At 45.5% G+C, this 20,577-nt stretch overlaps 1 protein-coding gene across 1 annotated transcript in view; it reads left to right on the top strand.

The window, feature by feature from the left end:
* Nucleotides 1-20,104, top strand: part of LOC141171666 (indolethylamine N-methyltransferase-like) — a 45,142-nt gene extending 25,038 nt beyond the window's left edge. Inside the window, exons 2-3 of the mRNA XM_073655329.1 lie at nucleotides 8,550-8,757; nucleotides 19,015-20,104. Of these exons, the coding sequence (XP_073511430.1) occupies nucleotides 8,550-8,757; nucleotides 19,015-19,438 (632 nt within the window). The 3' untranslated portion in view covers nucleotides 19,439-20,104. The remainder of the gene's footprint in view (nucleotides 1-8,549; nucleotides 8,758-19,014) is intronic.
* Nucleotides 20,105-20,577: the final 473 nt, after the last annotated feature.

Genomic DNA, 20,577 nt, shown 5'->3' with positions numbered 1-20,577 from the left:
TTGCGCATCTCGGAGCCCCAAAATTATTTTCCGGGCTAGATGCAGCTAAAAATTATTATTAATTTTAAATCTGGTGGAGCTTAGTATAGATGGCCTAATAGGATCAGTGCTGCACACTGCTACAAAGCCCAAATTATTTTCCAGTCAAGATACAGATAAACATGATTAGTAATTTTAAATCTGGTGGAGCTTATTATAGATGGCCTAATAGAATCAGTGCTGCACACTGCTACAAAGCCCAAATTATTTTCCAGCCAAGATACAGATAAACATGATTAGTAATTTGAAAGCTTAAAACGGTTGGTAGGGTGATTTAACCAATCATCAAGCTTTTACTCTCCCCAGGATGACACAGGGGTAGAAAAGTCGTTTCGGATCCATGATTTGTTCATCTTTATGAACGTGAGTCTGTCTACATTATCAGTGGAGAGCTGCGTGCGCTTATCTGTCAGCACACCACCAGCAGCGCTGAACACACGTTCAGACAGAAGGCTGGCTGCGGGGCATGACAAGATCTCCAAGGCGTAAGTGGCTAGCTCTGGCCATTTATCCAGATTGGAAGCCCAAAAAGAGCAAGGGTCCAGTGACACAGTCATGGCTTCAATGTTTACTTCGAGATACTCCTGTACCATCGTCTCTAGGCGTTGACTATGTGTCAGACTTCTTGTCTCCTGTGGCCTTGCAAAGGATGGGCTAAAAAAGTGGTGAAATGATTCCGCAAAATTGATGTTACCAGCAGATACTGTGGTTCTGTTACGGTTTGAGTGCTGAACACTTGACGGTTCCACGGTTGGCAAGTTGGAACTGTGAGATTCACTACGTGCACCACTGGTGTTTTGTGGAAAAGCACATGTAAGATTCTGCAACAGTCTCTGCTGATACTCCTGCATGCGTGCATCCCTTTCTATGGCAGGAATAATTTCTGCAAATTTACTTTTGTACCGGGGATCTAACAGTGTGGCAACCCAGTAGTCAGGATTATTTCTAATTCTCACAATTCGAGGGTCATGTTGCAGGTAGTGCAGCAAGAAGGCACTCATGTGTGTTGCGCATCCAGGAGCACCAAGTCCCTGTTGTGTTGGTGGAGAGGTAACAATCATGCTTCCTTCCTCTGTCCTCTCCCCCCAACCTCGCACAACAGAAATGTGATCAAGGTCTCCCTCATCTGATGAGTCTTCCATCAGTTCGTCCTCCACTTGTTCCTGGGCTCCTGCACCTTCCTCACTAGTTTGGCTGCTACCATGCGCCCTGGTAAAACCATCTCCCCCACCCTCACATGCCTGCCGCCTTGGTGCTGCCGACCGTCTGGACCTTGCAGATGTTAGCCCTTCCGCATACAACTCCTCCTCCTCTACTTCCTCCACCTCCTCTTGTGCCACCACCTGACTCCGAATTCTGTTTAACATGTGCTCCAGCATGTAAATCACCGGAATAGTCATGCTGATAATGGCATCGTCAGCACTAAACATCTTCGTCGCCATTTCAAAACTGTGCAGAAGGGTGCATAGGTCCCTGATCTGAGACCACTCCTCCAGCGTGATTTGCCCCACCTCTGGATCTCGTTGGCCGAGGCTATACGTCAGAACGTATTGCACCAGGGTTTGTCGGTGCTGCCACAGTCGCTGCAACATGTGCAGAGTTGAATTCCACCGGGTAGGCACATCGCATTTTAGCCGGTGAAGTGGCAGGCCCAAAGACTTCTGTAGAGATGTAAGTCGCTGAGCTGCGGGATGCGAATGGCGGAAGTGAGCACACAGCGACCGTGCCCTCTGCAGAAGGCCATCTAGTCTGGGATAGTGGGCTAAAAATTGCTGGACAACCAGGTTCAACACGTGAGCCATACAAGGCACGTGTGTGACATTGCCCCGGCGAAGGGCCGCACCCAGGTTTGCAGCATTGTCGCACACGGCCTTCCCTGGTTTCAGGTCCAGTGGAGACAACCATTCATGAAATTGGTTCTCCAGAGCTGACCACAACTCCTCAGCTGTGTGACTCACATTTCCCAGACATTTCAAAGTAAAAACCGCCTGATGACGTTGAGCCCTACTGCCAGCATAGTAAGGAGGTGTGCAGGATCCCTTCTGCGCAGTTAGAAAGCTTGTGGCATGACCAGACAGGCTTTGGGTGCAGGTGGAAGACCAAGAGGAGGTTGAGGAGGCAGAAGCAGTGGAGGAACTTTGACATAAAGAGGATTGATGCACAACTCGTGGGGACGGCAAGACTTGGACAGCAGCCCCTTGTCCTGCTGTCACCATAGTTACCCAGTGCCCAGTCAGCGACATGTAACGCGCCTGTCCATGCCTACTCGTCCAAGTGTCTGTGGTGAAATGCACCCTGTCACACACAGAGTTTCTTAAAGAAGCGGTGATGTTGTGTGCGACATGCTGGTGGAGCGCAGGCACACCTTTCTTTGAGAAGTAGTGCCGACTGGGCATCTGGTACTGGGGCACTGCGACGGACAGTCTCGAAAATCCTCTGTGTCCACCAGGCGGAAAGGCAGCATTTCTGTAGCCAAGAGCTTGCAGATTTTGAAATTCAACCTCTTAGCTTTCTCATGGCTAGGAGAAAATGGTCTTTTACTTGTCCACATCTGAGGGACCGAGGGCTGGCTATTGTGCTTAGACGGGGTTGATAAGGGTGTCCCCTGCAAACTGCCGGTCTGTGAGTAAGATGCAGGCGGACATGTTAGGTTGCCTTGATCCAAAGGTGGTGCTATCGATGTCGGACAGCGCTCAACACCAGCTGGTGTTACCACCTCCAAAGAAAATGATGACCTGCCAATCACGCTGGCTGTTGCGGGTAAAGAGGTGGCAGGTCTGCACCCCAAAACAGGTGTGACTGCTGTCCCCCCAGTCACAGAGGATGAAGAGGCCGCGGATGCACAAGATATGGCAGACGGTGGTTGGCCCGGCCGGCTAGGCCGCATTGTAGCACACTGAGCTTCCCACTGCAACTTATGCTTCATGTCCATGTGCCGGTTCATGCATGAAGTACTCAAACTATGTATTTTTTGGCCTCTACTTAGCTTTTGCTGACAAATGTTACAGATAACACGAGTTGGGTCATCTTTATCGATCTGAAAAAATGCCCAGGCTATGCAAGGCTTAGCACCCATGCGACCTGAAGAGCCACCACGACTTGTGGTGAGAGGCAGAGTTGTGTTTGAGGATGCAGTTGTTGACGTGCTTCCAGTTCTACATCTTTGTCCAGGAAGGCGCAACCTGACCTCGTCGTCACTAGCATCTTCCTCCACCTCCTCTGCTGACCTCATCTCTTGGCTGACTGTGGGTTGACAGTAAGTGGGATCTCCAACCTCATCATCATCACCCTGTGCGTTATCACACCCGTCGTCCTCAGAGCCAACCTGTTCCTGCCCTGACAAAAAACTAAAGTTGTCGCTCCAATCAGGTATTTGAGTCTCATCATCCTCTTCCTCATTGTCTCCACCAACAGGAGTTACAGTTTGGGAATGAGGGTCTACATTATGGTCAGAACCTTCTGCGTCTGGTCCTGGATCCGACCTCTGATTCCCAGGCTATAGTATGAGTAAACAGCTCTGCAGACTCAACCATCTGTTCTACCTCATACTCAGACGGGCAGCTGGAGATTTGGGAGCTGTGAGGAAGCAAGTGCGATTGGGGTGACACCTTTGAGGACTGGAGTATTTGTGATGTTGAAGTTGATGTGGAGGAGAGCCCACTTAAAGGAGCACTTGATATCCGTTGAAGCACCTGCTGTTTTTGTGCCTCATCTGGAATTTGTAGCGATTGGCGTGGCCGTAAGAAAGGGATCTTATCACATTGTCCGCTAAAAGAAGTAGACATTTTAGTTTGGCTGGAAGATGGTCTTTCTTCTGCAGATGTTACTGTTGCTTTAACACCTACCCCATGGACACAACCTTTTTTCCCCTTCCCAACACGCCTATTCCCCTTTTCACCAGCAGCAGGCCTTTTTCCACTCATTTTGGTGGTTAACTAATTCACAACTCTGGAGTTGTTTGCACAAAAAAACAATGGATGGGAACCGAGCAGAGCTGAGTGGCCAAACTGTGGTATTAGGCCAAAACTATTGGCTGGGTTAGATGCAGAAAAAAATTATATTCAATTTGCAACCTGATGGAGGTCAGTATAGATGGACTAATAGAACAAGTCCCACACACTGCTAGAAGGCCAAATATTTTTTCAGAGGTAGATGCAGAAAAAAATTATATTCAGTTTGCAACCTGATGGAGGTCAGTATAGATGGACTAATAGAACAAGTCCCACACACAGCTAGAAGCCCAAATATTTTTTCAGAGGTAGATGCAGAAAAAAAATATATTCAGTTTGCAACCTGATGGAGGTCAGTATAGATGGACTAATAGAGAAAGTCCCACACACTGCTAGAAGGCCAAATATTTTTTCAGAGGTAGATGCAGATAAAAATTATTTTTAATTTGCAACCTGATGGAGGTCAGTATAGATAGACTATTAGAGAAAGTCCCACACACTGCTAGAAGGCCAAATATTTTTTCAGAGCTAGATGCAGATATAAATTATTTTTAATTTGCAACCTGATGCAGGTCAGTATAGATGGACTAATAGAACAAGTCCCACACACTGCTAGAAGGCCAAATATTTTTTCAGAGCTAGATGCAGATAAAAATTATTTTGAATTTGCAACCTGATGGAGGTCAGTATAGATGGACTAATAGAGAAAGTCCCACACACTGTTAGAAGGCCAAATATTTTTTCAGAGCTAGATGCAGAAAAAAATTATATTCAATTTGCAACCTGATGGAGGTCAGTATAGATGGACTAATAGAACAAGTCCCACACACAGCTAGAAGCACAAATATTTTTTCAGAGGTAGATGCAGATAAAAATTATTTTTAATTTGCAACCTGATGGAGGTCAGTATAGATGGACTAATAGAGAAAGTCCCACACACTGCTAGAAGGCCAAATATTTTTTCAGAGCTAGATGCAGACAAAAAATTATTTTGAATTTGCAGCGTGATGGAGGTCAGTATAGATGGACTAATAGAACAAGTCCCACACACTGCTAGAAGGCCAAATATTTTTTCAGAGCTAGATGCAGAAAAAAATTATATTCAGTTTGCAACCTGATGGAGGTCAGTATAGATGGACTAATAGAACAAGTCCCACATACTGCTAGAAGCCCAAATATTTTTTCAGAGCTAGATGCAGAAAAAAATTATATTCAATTTGCAACCTGATGGAGGTCAGTATAGATGGACTAATAGAATGATGCTATGCCCAAAAGATTTTACTTCACTAGGTGCAGTAAAAAAATTGGTATTCTATACACAGGTGGTATATCTTGCAACACAGATAGGCTACTCCACTGACTAACACACTCTGCAATAGGCCAAAAAGGATTAGCTTTGCTAGATTCAGCCAAATGCTGTGAAAAAAACTTGCACAGCACTGGAACAGACCTGCCTGGCAAAAACTGATAGGAACTGATGTAACCTAGTCCTGAAAAGGACTGCAATTACAATTAGTCTTTACTCCCACAATCTATCTATTTAAGAGCACAGACCTGCCTGATAAAAGTCGTAGGAAATGCTGTAACCTAGTCCTTAAAAGGACTGCAATCACAACTATTCCCTACTCCCAAGCTATCTGTAGATTTGTGCGAAAATTGGCTTGAAATTAACAAGGTATAGCGCACACAGCAACAGCGGTGCCGTCTAACACGCAGCTGTAACAGTGAGAAAATGGTGGCAACGGGGAAAATGGCTTGGTCTTATAGGGCAAGGACATGTGACATACACTGCCAATGACACATGCCCTTGCTTGTGTGAAAAAAAGCACTTCGCTCCGTGTGTGCGCTGCTGATAGGCTGACAGATTGCACCTCCCCACTGTAAATGCGGGAAAGAGAAAAAAAAATGGAGATCTTCATTATTCCTGCAGAGATCCATCCCCTGCCCCTCCCCCCACCCCGCTGTACACTCAAACTGCGTATTAACATTAATTTTCATCATTACTGAGAAAAAATCCAGTTATGATTTTGGTGCACGAACAGTTATCGAACATAACCTCGAACAGCCGAATTTTTCTCAAATCGTTCGTGTTCGCCGAACGGCTCAAACACCGCCCAAAACAGCTCGAATTTGAGATTGGCGAACAGTTCGAGTAGAACAACGCTCATCTCTATTAACAAGGTATAGCGCACATAGCAACAGCGGTGCCGTCTAACACGCAGCTGCAGCAGTGAGAAAATGGTGGCGACGGGGAAAATGGCTTGGTCTTATAGGGCAAGGGCATGTGACATACACTGCCAATGACACATGCCCTTGCTTGTGTGAAAAAAAGCACTTCGCTCCGTGTGTGCGCTGCTGATAGGCTGACAGATTGCACCTCCCCACTGTAAATGCGGGAAAGAGAAAAAAAAATGGAGATCTTCATTATTCCTGCAGAGATCCATCCCCTGCCCCTCCCCCCACCCCGCTGTACACTCAAACTGCGTATTAACATTAATTTTCATCATTACTGAGAAAAAATCCAGTTATGATTTTGGTGCACGAACAGTTATCGAACATAACCTCGAACAGCCGTATTTTTCTCAAATCGTTCGTGTTCGCCGAACGGCTCGAACACCGCCCAAAACAGCTCGAATTTGAGATTGGCGAACAGTTCGAGTAGAACAACGCTCATCTCTATTAACAAGGTATAGCGCACATAGCAACAGCGGTGCCGTCTAACACGCAGCTGCAGCAGTGAGAAAATGGTGGCGACGGGGAAAATGGCTTGGTCTTATAGGGCAAGGACATGTGACATACACTGCCAATGACACATGCCCTTGCTTGTGTGAAAAAAAGCACTTCGCTCCATGTGTGCGCTGCTGATAGGCTGACAGATTGCACCTCCCCACTGTAAATGCGAGAAAGAGAAAAAAAAATGGAGATCTTCATTATTTCTGCAGAGATCCATCCCTTGCCCCTCCCCCCACCCCGCTGTTCACTCAAACTGCGTATTAACATTAATTTTCATCATTACTGAGAAAAAATCCAGTTATGATTTTGGTGCACAAACAGTTATTGAACATAACCTCGAACAGCTGAATTTTTCTCAAATCGTTCGTGTTCGCCGAACGGCTCGAACACCGCCCAAAACAGCTCGAATTTGAGATTGGCGAACAGTTTGAGTCGAACAACGCTCATCTCTAGTGGCCACTGATGGGATGCAAGCATTTTTATTATACAAGGGGGCTAATTCATTTAAAAAGGGATTGTTCAGGTAGTGGATAACCTGATTAGGAGATGTATAATGGAAGTAGTGAATATACAGTGGTGTGAAAAAGTGTTTGCGCCCTTCCTGATTTCTTATTCTTTTGCATGTTTGTCACACTTAAAAGTTTCAGATAACAAAACAAATTTAAATGTTAGACAAAGAAAATTCAATTTTTAAATGAACGTCTCTATTATTAAGGGAAGAAGAAATTCAAACCTACCAAAATTACCCCAAGAGTGCAACGACGACTCATCCCAGAGGTCACAAAAGGCCCTACAACAACTTTCAAAGAACTGCCTCAGTTAAGGTCAGTGTTTGACTCCACCATGAGAACGAGACTGGGCAAAAATGTCATGCATGGTAGAGCTCCAAGATGAAAACCAGTGCTGAGCAAAAAGAACATAAAGACTCGTCTTAATTTTGCCAGAAACATCTTGATGATTGCCAATACTTTTGGGAGAATACTCTGTGGACTGATGAGACAAAAGTTTAACTTTTTTGAAGGTATATGTCCCGTTACATCTGGCGTAGAAGTAACACTGCATTTCAGAAAACAAACATCATACCAACAGTAAAATATGGTGGTAGAAGTGTGATGGTCTGGGGATGTTTTGCTGCTTCAGGACCTGGAAGACTTGCTGTGGTAACTGGAACCATGAATTCTGCTATCAACCAAAAAATCCTGAAACAGAATGTTCATGACTTCAAGCTGAAGTGCACTTGGGTTATGCAGCAGGACAATGATCCAAAACACCAGCAACTCCACTTCTGAATCACTTAAGAAAAACAGATTTAAGACTTTAGAGTGGCCTATTCAAAGTCCTGACCTTAATCAGATCGAGATGATGTGGCATGCCCTTAAAAAGGCGGTTCATGCTCAGAAACCTCCAATGTGGCTGAAGTTCAACAATTTTGCAAAGATGAGTGGCCAAAATTCCTCCTGAGAATTGTAAAAGACTCATTGGCAGTTATCACAAATGCTTGATTGCAGCTGTTGCTGCTAAGGGCTGCCCAACCAGTTATTAGGTTTACTGCACAATCACTTTTTCACACAGTTCGCTGTAGGTTTGGATTTCTTTTTCCCTTAATACTAACGACCTGCATTTAAAAACTGCAATTTTTGGTTACTTGTGTTATCTTTGTCTAATATTTACATTTGTTTTGCATTGACACATTTAAGTGGGACAAACATGCAAAAAATAAGAAGTCAGGAAGGGGGCAAACACTTTTTCACACCACTGTAGATAATGATGAATCATCACTTTTTTCTCTTGTATGCATATAACAGTATTCTGATATTTTTTCTGCAGGTCACATTCAAGGAAACATTTTGATTGAACTCAGTGCTGGTTCCACAATTCATCATCTCTATGCAGTCTGTGAATTTTTCAAGCACATCATTGTGCTGAAGACCAATGACAGATGCATCATGGAGCTGAAAAGATGGGTGGACGAACGTACAGGAGCATTTGAATGGGACCATGCTGCGAAACATCATGCGGACATAGAAGAAAAAAGGTGAAATATACTGTACTGGTACTGTACCAACAACATGAAAACATGTAGAATTCTGCATATGTTCCTCCAACCTTATTTTAAAATGTTATTTTATTGCAAATGAAATTTCAGCTGTTAGTAAAAAGGTCTACTTTTATCCACTGTAACCAAAATTCTTAATGAGTTCTTCTGAAAGGACACAACAAGGCTATGATCACATCACATTTGGGTCAAAGGTATAATCGGGATAATCCAATAAATATAGCTCTGCATTTACCTCCATGTATGCCACTGATTAGCCATATATTGATATGAATCAATATGAATCACTCATTAGCCACGATTTAAAAAAAGAATATACCAATTGTAAGGATTCACATTCTCAGGTAGGATTTAGATTTCTCACAGGCATCGGATTCTTGTGTCCAGACAATGTGAAGATTATTGAACTACATAAACTTGTACAGCTCTTTAACCCCTTAAGCCCCGCGGGTGGTTTGTACGTTAATGACCGGGCCAATTTTTACAATTCTGACCACTGTCATTTTATGAGGTAATTACTCTGGAAAGCTTCAACGGATCCCCCTGATTCTGAGACTGTTTTTTCGAGACATATTGTACTTCATGATTGTGGAAAAATTTCTTCAATATCACTTGCGTTTATTTGTGAAAAAAATGGAAATTTGGCGAAAATTTTGAAAATTTTGAAATTTTCAAAATTTGAATTTTTAAGCCCTGAAATCAGAGCGATATGTCACACAAAAGAGTTAATAAATAACATTTCCCACATGTCTACTTTACATCAGCACAATTTTGGAACCCAAATTTTTTTTTGTTAGGAAGCTATAAGGGTTAAAAGTTGACCAGCGATTTCTCATTTTTCCAACAAAATTTACAAAACCATTTTTTTAGGGACCACATCACATTTGAAGTCACTTTGAGACGTCTTTATGACAGAAAATACCCAAAAGTGACACCATTCTAAAAACTGCACCCTTCAAGGTGCTCAAAACCACATTCAAGAACTTTATTAACCCTTCAGGTGCTTCACAGGAATTTTTTGAATGTGGAAGAAAAAAATTAACATTTAACTTTTTTCACAAAAATGTTACTTTAGACCCAATTTTTTTTATTTTCACAGGGGTAACAAGAAAAAATGGACCCCAAAATTTGTTGTGCAATTTCCCCTGGGCACGCAAATACCCAATATTTGGGGAAAAAACACTGTTTGGGCGCACGGCAGGGCTCGGAAGGGAAGGAGCGCCATTTGACTTTTTGATTGTAAAATTTGCTTGAATAATTAGCGGACGCCATGTTGTGTTTGGAGAGCCCATGTGTGCCCAAACTTTGGAGCTCCCCCACAAGTGACCCCATTTTGGAAACTAGACCCCCCAAGGCACCTTTCTAGATGCATAGTGAGCACTTGGAACCCCCAGGTGCTTCACAAATTGATTCGTAACAATGAAAAAGTGAAAAAAAAAACACTTTTTCATTTTTATGAATCAATTTGTGAAGCACCTGAGGGTTCCAAGTGCTCACAATGCATCTAGATAGGTGCCTTGGGGGGTATAGTTTCCAAAATGGGGTCACTTGTGGGGGAGCTCCAATGTTTGGGCACACAGCGGCTCTCCAAACGCAACATGGTGTCGCTAACAATTTGAGCCGATTTTCCGTTAAATTTGTTAGAGGACACCATGTTGCATTTAGAGAGTCCCTGTGTGCCCAAACATTGGAGCTCCCCCACAAGTGACCCCATTTTGGAAACTAGACCCCACAAGGCACCTATCTAGATGCATAGTGAGCACTTGGAACCCCCAGGTGCTTCACAAATTGATTCGTAACAATGAAAAAGTGAAAAAAAAAACACTTTTTCATTTTTATGAATCAATTTGTGAAGCACCTGAGGGTTCCAAGTGCTCACAATGCATCTAGATAGGTGCCTTGGGGGGTCTAGTTTCCAAAATGGGGTCACTTGTGGGGGAGCTCCAATGTTTGGGCACACAGCGGCTCTCCAAACGCAACATGGTGTCGCTAACAATTTGAGACGATTTTCCGTTAAATTTGTTAGAGGACACCATGTTGCATTCAGAGAGTCCCTGTGTGCCCAAACATTGGAGCTCCCCCACAAGTGACCCCATTTTGGAAACTAGACCCCACAAGGCACCTATCTAGATGCATAGTGAGCACTTGGAACCCCCAGGTGCTTCACAAATTGATTCGTAACAATGAACAAGTGAAAAAAAAAACAATTTTTCATTTTTATGAATCAATTTGTGAAGCACCTGAGGGTTCCAAGTGCTCACAATGCATCTAGATAGGTGCCTTGGGGGGTCTAGTTTCCAAAATGGGGTCACTTGTGGGGGAGCTCCAATGTTTGGGCACACAGCGGCTCTCCAAACGCAACATGGTGTCGCTAACAATTTGAGCCGATTTTGCGTTAAATTTGTTAGCGGACACCATGTTGCATTTAGAGAGCCACTGTGTGCCCAAATATTGGAGCTCCCCCACAAGTGACCCCATTTTGGAAACTAGACCCCCAAGGCACCTATCTAGATGCATAGTGAGCATTTGGAACCCTCAGGTGCTTCACAAATTGATTCATAAAAATGAAAAAGTGTTTTTTTTTTCACTTTTTCATTGTTACGAATCAATTTGTGAAGCACCTTGGGGTTCCAAGTGCTCACTATGCATCTAGATAGGTGCCTTAGGGTGTCTAGTTTCCAAAATTGGGTCACTTGTGGGGGAGCTTCAATGTTTGGGCACACAGGGACTCTCTAAATGCAACATGGTGTCCTCTAACAAATTTAACGGAAAATCGGCTCAAATTGTTAGCGACACCATGTTGCGTTGGGAGAGCCACTGTGTGCCCAAACATTGGAGCTCCCCCACAAGTGACCCCATTTTGGAAACTATACCCCCCAAGACACCTATCGAGATGCATTGTGAGCACTTGGAACCCTCAGGTGCTTCACAAATTGATTCATAAAAATGAAAAGTGTTTTTTTTTTCACTTTTTCATTGTTACGAATCAATTTGTGAAGCACCTGGGGGTTCCAAGTGCTCACTATGCATCTAGATAGGTGCCTTGTGGGGTCTAGTTTCCAAAATTGGGTCACTTGTGGGAGAGCTCTAATGTTTGGGCACACAGCGGCTCTCCAAACGCAACATGGTGTCGCTAACAATTTGAGCCGATTTTCCGTTAAATTTGTTAGCGGACACCATGTTGCGTTTGGAGAGCCGCTGTGTGCCCAAATATTGGAGCTGCCCCAAAAGTGACCCCATTTTGGAAACTAGACCACCCATGGCACCTATCTAGATGCAAAGTGAGCACTTGGAACCCTCAGGTGCTTCGCAAATTGATTCATAAAAATGAAAATGTGTTTCTTTTTTCACTTTTTCATTGTTACGAATCAATTTGTGAAGCACCTCGGGGTTCCAAGTGCTCACTATGCATCTAGATAGGTGCCTTGGGGGGTCTAGTTTCCAAAATGCGGTCACTTGTGGGGGAGCTCCAATGTTTGGGCACACAGCGGCTCTCCAAACGCAACATGGTGTCGCTAACAATTTGAGCCGATTTTCCGTTAAATTTGTTAGCGGACACCATGTTGCATTTGGAGAGCCGCTGTGTGCCCAAATATTGGAGCTCCCCCATAAGTGACCCCATTTTGGAAACTAGACCCCCAAAGGCACCTATTGAGATGCATAGTGAGCACTTGGAACCCCCAGGTGCTTCACAAATTGATCCATAAAAATGAAAAAGTGTTTTTTTTTCACTTATTCAATTTTACGAATCAATTTGTGAAGCACCTGGGGGTTCCAAGTGCTCATTATGCATCTAGATAGGTGCCTTGGGGGGTCTAGTTTCCAAAATGGGGTCACTTGTGGGGGAGCTCCAATGTTTGGGCACACAGCGGCTCTCCAAACGCAACATGGTGTCGCTAACAATTTGAGCCGATTTTCCGTTAAATTTGTTAGCGGACACCATGTTGCATTTGGAGAGCCGCTGTGTGCCCAAATATTGGAGCTCCCCCACAAGTGACCCCATTTTGGAAACTAGACCCCCCAAGGCACCTATTGAGATGCATAGTGAGCACTTGGAACCCCCAGGTGCTTCACAAATTGATCCATAAAAATGAAAAAGTGTTTTTTTTTCACTTATTCAATTTTACGAATCAATTTGTGAAGCACCTGGGGGTTCCAAGTGCTCATTATGCATCTAGATAGGTGCCTTGGGGGGTCTAGTTTCCAAAATGGGGTCACTTGTGGGGGAGCTCCAATGTTTGGGCACACAGGGACTCTTCAAATGCAACATGGTATCCGCTAACAATTTGAGCCGACAATTTGTTAGCGGATACCATGTTGCATTTGAAGAGTCCCTGTGTGCCCAAACATTGGAGCTCCCCCACAAGTGACCCCATTTTGGAAACTAGACCCCCCAAGACACCTATCTAGATGCATAATGAGCACTTGGAACCCCCAGGTGCTTCACAAATTGATTCGTAAAATTGAATAAGTGAAAAAAAAACACTTTTTCATTTTTATGGATCAATTTGTGAAGCACCTGGGGGTTCCAAGTGCTCACTATGCATCTAGATAGGTGCCTTGGGGGGTCTAGTTTCCAAAATGGGGTCACTTGTGGGGGAGCTCCAATGTTTAGACACACAGGATCTCTCCAAACGCGACATGGTTCCAATTTGTTAGCGGACACCATGTTGCGTTTCGAGAGCCCCTGTGTGTCTAAACATTGGAGCTCCCCCACAAGTGACCCCATTTTGGAAACTAGACCCCCCAGGGAACTTATATAGATGTGTGGTGAGCCCATTGAACCCCCAGGTGCCTCTCAGAAAATCATAATGTTGACTTGTGAAAATAAAAAAAAAACATTTTTTCCACAAAAATGCAAAAAAAAATATTTTCACAAGGGTACTAGGAGAAATTGCACCCCATAAGTTGTTGTGCAATTTCTCCTGAGTACTCATATACCCCATGTGTTTGAAAAAAACTACTGTTTGGGCGCATGTAAGGGCTCGGAAGGGAAGGAGTGACGCTTTTGAACGCAGACTTTGATGGAATGGTCTGCGGGCGTCATGTCATGTTCTCAGAGCCCTTGATGTGCCTAAATAGTGAAATGCCTAACAAGTGCCCCCTTTTTGGTAGTGTTAGTTGATTTTTGAATTTTGTAATGTAGTGTTATACATCAGTTGTGTAGGACAATCTGACGAACACTACACAACTGATGTATGACAACCTGACGAACACTACGTCAGCTGTGCAGTGTTCATCAGGTTGTCATACTTCAGAAATTAATTCAATAGTCCATCGAAGTATGGTACCTTTTGAAGCAGTCTTTCATACACAGGCCAGGTTTGTCAGGGCAGGTGTCACATTGATAAATGGTGTCCTTGCGTATTCCACTTTTATAACACACTCGGCACCTCTTTTGTGACTTTCCTTTTTTTCCGCTGTGAGGGATCTGCCCTGGGAAATGCTGGCCTGGTACAATTCTTGGTCCTTCAATTCCAGAAGTACTGGGGCCCTCTCTGTCACCGCTGCCAAATATCAGGGCCTTGATAACTGTTTCCTGAAACTGAAGGTACGACGCAGAAGTCTGGCCTGCACATTGTGACAGAAGGAAAGCATTGTGCATTGCCATCTGTACAATTTGCACGGCCAGCTTCTTGTACCACACTCTGGACTTTCTCAAAGCACTGTATGGCTGGAGGACTTGATCAGAGAGATCAACTCCCCCCATGTACTTGTTGTACCCCACTACACAGTCTGGTTTGACTACCTGTGTAGTGGAACCTCGTACAGTGCTGAGTGTGCTGCCATCACCATGTATGGTGGTCATGAAAAGGACATCCCTTTTGTCCTTGTACTTGACCATCAACAGGTGGTCGCTACATTGGGCTCTGCTCTCACCCCTTTTGAGCAGCTGCACAATTAGCGTCTTTGGGAGGCCTTTCTGAATTTTGCGGACAGTACCGCAGGCTGCGGTACGTCGCGCAGAGAGGGACTGGAAGAGCGGGATACTTGTATAAAAGTTATCCACGTAGAGGTGATAACCTTTATCAAGCAGTGGGTGCACCAAGTCCCACACAATTTTCCCACTCACTCCCAGAACAGGGGGGCATTCAGGGGGTTCAATCCGGGAGTCCTTCCCTTCATAAACTCTAAACTTGTGAGTGTATCCTGAGGTACTCTCACAAAGTTTATACAGCTTGATCCCATACCTTGCCCTCTTACTGGGCAGGTACTGCCGGAATCCAAGCCGCCCCTTAAAAGAAATTAAGGACTCATCCACACAAATGTCCCTTTGGGGCACGTACACTTCACCAAACTTGTTGTTGAAGTGTTCGATGACCGGCCGAACTTTGAAAAAACGATCAAAGTTCGGGTCATCGCGTGCAGGACACCTTGCATTATCTTGGTAATGCAAGAACTTGTAGATGGCCTGAAAACGTGTCCGGGGCATGACCATTCGGAACACTGGAGTGTTATACAAAACGTCAACACTCCAGTATTGCCGAAGCTCGGGCTTCTTCAAGATCCCCATAAGAAGGACCAGGCCCCAAAACTTCATCATTTCTACTGCGTCTACAGGATACCAGTTAGAAAATGATGAAGAGGGGTTTTGTTCTAAAAATTGATGAGCGTATAAATTAGTTTGGCCCACCATGAGGTTTATAAAATCCTCAGAGAAAAAGACTTTGAAAAAGTCTATTTCTGTGAGGCCGGTGGTGTCAAACTTGATTCCTGATTCCGCTACGAAATCAGGAATCAGCGGCTCATAATTTTCGGGGGGCGAAGTCCATATAGGCTCAGTAGTGGGGGGCGCTGGATCATCTCTCCTGCGACGACGGCGGGGCGGGCCAGCAGAACCTGAGGAAGAGGAGGAAGAAGAGAAGGAGGAAGACGACGAGGAGTCGGAAAAACAAAGAAATGTGGGATCCTCACCCTCACTGTCAGTGTCGGAGGCAAGAATAGCGTATGCCTCCTCCGCTGAATAATGAGTTTGGGATGAGCAGGACATTGTTTGTTATGTATGTGGTGCGTGTGTGTCAATTCTTTGAGAGTGTGTGTGTGTCAGTACTTTATTTAGAGTGTGTGGAAAAAGGAAATACTGTATGTGGTGCAAACAGCGAGCACGAGTGTGGATTTGTGATGTGCGCACAAATGTGTGGGGAGTGGGAAGAGGGGAATTGGGTTGGATGAGGGGAGATCAGATTACTTACCAAAGTCCTCTCTGTTCTTTCAGGACCGGGAGCCCGTAGCAGGAGCCCGGCGCTGGTGACCGGGAGCCCGACGCTGGTGACCGGGAGCCCGGAGCAGGAGACTGGGAGCCCGGAGCAGGAGACCGGGGGCCCGGAGCAGGAGACCGGGAGCCCGGAGCAGGAGACCGGGGGCCCGGAGCAGGAGACCGGGGGCCCGGAGCAGGAGACCGGGAGCCCGGAGCAGGAAGACGGGAGCCCGGAGCAGGAAGACGGGAGCCCGGAGCAGGAGACCGGGAGCCCGGAGCAGGAGACCGGGAGCCCGGAGCAGGAAGACGGGAGCCCGGAGCAGGAGACCGGGAGCCCGGAGCAGGAAGAAGGGAGCCCGGAGCAGGAGACCAGGAGCACGGAGCAGGAGACTGGTACTGGAGCTGGAGATCAGAAGCAAAAGAATTAACAGGGACACTGGGGTGAGGCGGATTGGGATGGGAAGGGGGGTAAAAAGACAGGGGAGTGGGAAGAGGGGTAAAAAGACAGGAGAGTGGGAAGAGGGGGATTGGGGTGGATGAGGGGAGATCAGAGATGGACTTACCAAAGGGTCAGCAGGACTGGAACAGAAGACCCAGAGCAGGAGACCAGGAGCCCGGTGCAGGAGACCAGGAGCCCAGTGCAGGAGACCAGGAGCCCGGTGCAGGAGACCTGGAGCTCGGTGCAGGAGACCAGGAGCCCGGTGCAGGAGACCGGTACTGGAGCTGGAGATCAGAAGCAAAAGAATTAACAGGGACACTGGGGTGGGAATGGGGGTTAAAAGACAGGGGAGTGGGAAGAGGGGTAAAAAGACAGGGGAGTGGGAAGATGGGGAAGAGGGGGATTGGGGTGGATGAGGGGAGATCAGAGATGGACTTACCAAAGGGTCAGCAGGACTGGAACAGAAGACCCAGAGCAGGAGACCAGGAACCCGGAGCAGGAGACCAGGAGCCCGGAGCAGGAGACCAGGAGCCCTGAGCAGGAGACCAGGAGCCCGGTGCAGGAGACCAGGAGCCCGGTGCAGGAGACCAGGAGCCCGGTGCAGGAGACCAGGAGCCCGGAGCAGGAGACCGGTACTGGAGCTGGAGATCAGAAGCAAAAGAATTAACAGGGACACTGGGGTGGGAAGGGGGGTTAAAAGACAGGGGAGTGGGAAGAGGGGTAAAAAGACAGGGGAGTGGGAAGAGGGGGATTGGGGTGAATGAGGGGAGATCAGAGATGGACTTACCAAAGGGTCAGCAGGACTGGAACAGAAGACCCAGAGCAGGAGACTGGGAGCCCGGCGCTGGTGACTAGGAGCCCGGCGCTGGTGACCAGGAGCCCGGCGCTGGTGACCGGGAGTGGAGCTGGAGACTCGGACCAGAGCTGGAGACCGCTGCAGGACGCAGAAAAAAAAGGTAAAGGGGGGTAAAAAGAGGGGGGAGGGGGGATTGGGGTGGATGAGGGGAGAACAGACTTACCAAAGTCTTCTCTGCAGGATCAGCAGCAGGCTCTGGAGCAGGAACCACAGCAGGTCAGGAGCAGAAGATCCAGGAGCTGGAGCAGAAGATCCAGGACGCTGGAACAGAAGATCCAGGAGCAGCGGCAGCAGCAGCGACTGGAACAGTGAGAAGATGGTCTTGTGGTGTCACAGAATATTCTGTGGCACTACAAGGCCCAGCACAAACACATCAGATGTGATCGCTCTGTAGAAATCCTCACCAAATGTGAGGGTCTGCAGGGCGGTCACAGGGTGATGATGGGGTGGTGACAGGTGGAGGTAATCTGATTGGAGCAATCATTGATGACATCGATCGCTCCAATCAGAGTACCTGAATACAGGTGACCAGGCGGTCACAGGGAGGTGTCACCCCTCTGTGACCCCCTGTGGTGCATGTTGTGCCCCAGCCATCTGATTGGTGACACTGATTGCACCAATCAGACATGGCTGGAGCAGAGCACGCACCACAGGGGGTCACAGAGGGGTGACACCTCCCTGTGACCGCCTGGTCACCTGTATTCAGGTACTCTGATTGGAGCGATCGATGTCATCATCGATCGCTCCAATCACAGCAGTCTGGCGGCTTGAATCACATTACAGGGGGTCATGGGGCGGTGACAGGCAGGTCACAAGCCGGTCACCGCCCCATGACCGCCCTGTCACCGCGCGGTCGCGCTACGATCGGTGCGATCGATGTGATCGGCGATCGCACCGATCATAGCAGTCCGGGGCCAGGGCTGGGGTGTCCTAGCAACAGTCTAGGATCGGTGCTCATAGGAGCACCGATCCTAGGCTGCAGATCACTGTTTCCGGCAATCACATTGCCGGAAACAGTGAGATATGCTGTGATTGGCTGTTCAGATTTGAACAGCCAATCACAGCGATCGCTGGTGCTGGGGGGCGGCGACAGCCCCCGGGATGATGACACCATCTACCAGGAGGTAAGATGGCACCGTAACTTTAATGCTGTCTTTAATTAGAGATATGACGTACTAATACGGGTCTGGCTCTTAAGTCCCAGGGCACAGACGCATATTAGTACGTCAGATGTTATTAAGGGGTTAAATGAAACCAGCCTTTTTCACTGAATATACATAATAACAAAAATCACAGTGCTTTTTCCAATGAAAGCAAATCAATAACGGGGTCTCACCCAGACTCTGTCCCACCTGGCTTTCCTACATACCCTCCCCCTCTGCTCAAAGCCATGATTGGGCACCATCTGTGCAGTTTTCCACTCTTTTGTTTGCAGTTAAAAAAGTTTTGCTGAAAGAGATTATTACATTGTTTTGGCCCCTGTTGAGTGAATGCGGGTTTATGGATGCTTTTAGTATATGTATACAAATGGAGCTGCCAAGGCATGCATCACACATAGGCTTTCGAACATGGTGTGAATATAACTTTCCAAACGAAAACACAGTGCATTAATTTTGGTAAAATTTAAACCTTTTCCAAAAACTGAAAACCGATAGTCAGGTGCTAACTATTGGGCCCTAATGCTTTTCTATTTATAAATGGCTGTGACACAATCACATTCTTCATTTTTCCATTTTTTTTCAGTGACCAGTTTCAGGACAAAGATGGAAAAGTGAGAACAGCCCTTCGACATGTTATGAAATGTGACCTCGAGAAAGAAAATATTGTAGAGCCAATCGATCTACCACCTGCAGATTGTATCATCATTGCTTGGTTGTTAGAATTTATAAGCAAAAATCATGATGAACTCAAAAATTATCTTAGGAAGGTCTCAAAGTTGCTGAAACCTGGAGGACACCTCATATTTATGGGGCTTTTAGATGCAACATATATTACAATAGGGAAAGACAAGTTCCATATTCTCAAATATGATGAGGATTTTGCCAGAAAAGCTCTAGTTGAAGAAGGTTTTGTTGTTGATAACTGCAAGGTTAAAAAGAGAACGAATGTGAGTGATCTCATTGACTACAAGGGCATGCTATTCATTGCAGCTCACAAAGAGAAGTAGAAACTTATAAATTAGGTCTTAATGCCAAGAGATTCTATGTAAAGCTTTAAGGTTAAATAATCATAAAATACCTACACAAACCTATAAATGTATAAAAATATAACTGCTTAGCCTTTAGTATAAGAGGAGCTGTTTGGATGTATTCACTGGGCAGCACAGTGGCTCGGTGGTTTGCACTGTAGCCTTGCAGAGCTGGGGTCCTTGGTTTCATATCCCACCAAGGACAAGATCTGCAAGGAATTTGTATGTTCTCCCCGTGTTTGCGTGGGTTTCCTCTGGGTTCTCCGGTTTCCTCCCACAATCCAAAGACATACTGATAGGGAATTTAGATTGTGAGCACCAATGGGGACAGCGATGATAATGTATGTAAAGTGCTGCGGAATATGTTGACGCTATATAAAAATAAAGATTATTATTAAATATAATTTATATGATTAAAACACCAATTCACTGCTGGATGCAGACAGGCACCAATGGTTTACAGTACCAAAAATGTCACAAAAATGCAAAATACAGATGAACATCCATGAGGAGCGCGGATGTCTAATATTCTAAGCACATACAAAAAAACCAAACGTGTATAAGGTGACAAAGGATTATGTGTACTGCTGTATACTGGTTAACAATTGTCTACTGAATTTAATTGCTTTTCTGCTTTCCATCTGTTTTATATGAATAATGAAATAAAGCAAATCATATCATAGTTAATTGTTTGTGTCCTTTACTAAGGCGAGATCTTTGTTGCTTACTGGTTGTAAAGTTTTATAGAATTTGATTTATCAGTAATAATTATATTGAGTTAGATGTACCATGTGAAAGTAACTGCACATAAGCAGGGCCATATTAACCTGTGACCGGTCTCTAGGTTTTTATATATTTTGGCCCCCTCCAGCACCTAAATTTTTCTCACTTCTACAGCTTTTATCAGTTGTATATCCTGACTTTTCCAACTACATATTGGCTATAATTTGTGATTTATATGCCAAAATGGAGAACCAGGGAACGGCGCTATCTTTGTTACCGAGTGAGATCAAGGTGCAGGAACTTCAGGTTGCTTGTAAGTAAACATTTTTTATTCACACTAATATAAAACAAATAAAAACTATACACACAACGCGTTTCGCTGTTTGCCTCCTTCT

The sequence above is a fragment of the Phyllobates terribilis genome, unplaced genomic scaffold (genome assembly GCF_046119375.1).
Source record: "Phyllobates terribilis strain yellow unplaced genomic scaffold, ASM4611937v1 Scaffold_12__6_contigs__length_324123572, whole genome shotgun sequence".
NCBI classification, from domain to species: Eukaryota; Metazoa; Chordata; class Amphibia; order Anura; family Dendrobatidae; genus Phyllobates; species Phyllobates terribilis.
This window is presented reverse-complemented; position numbering and strand designations above follow the sequence as displayed.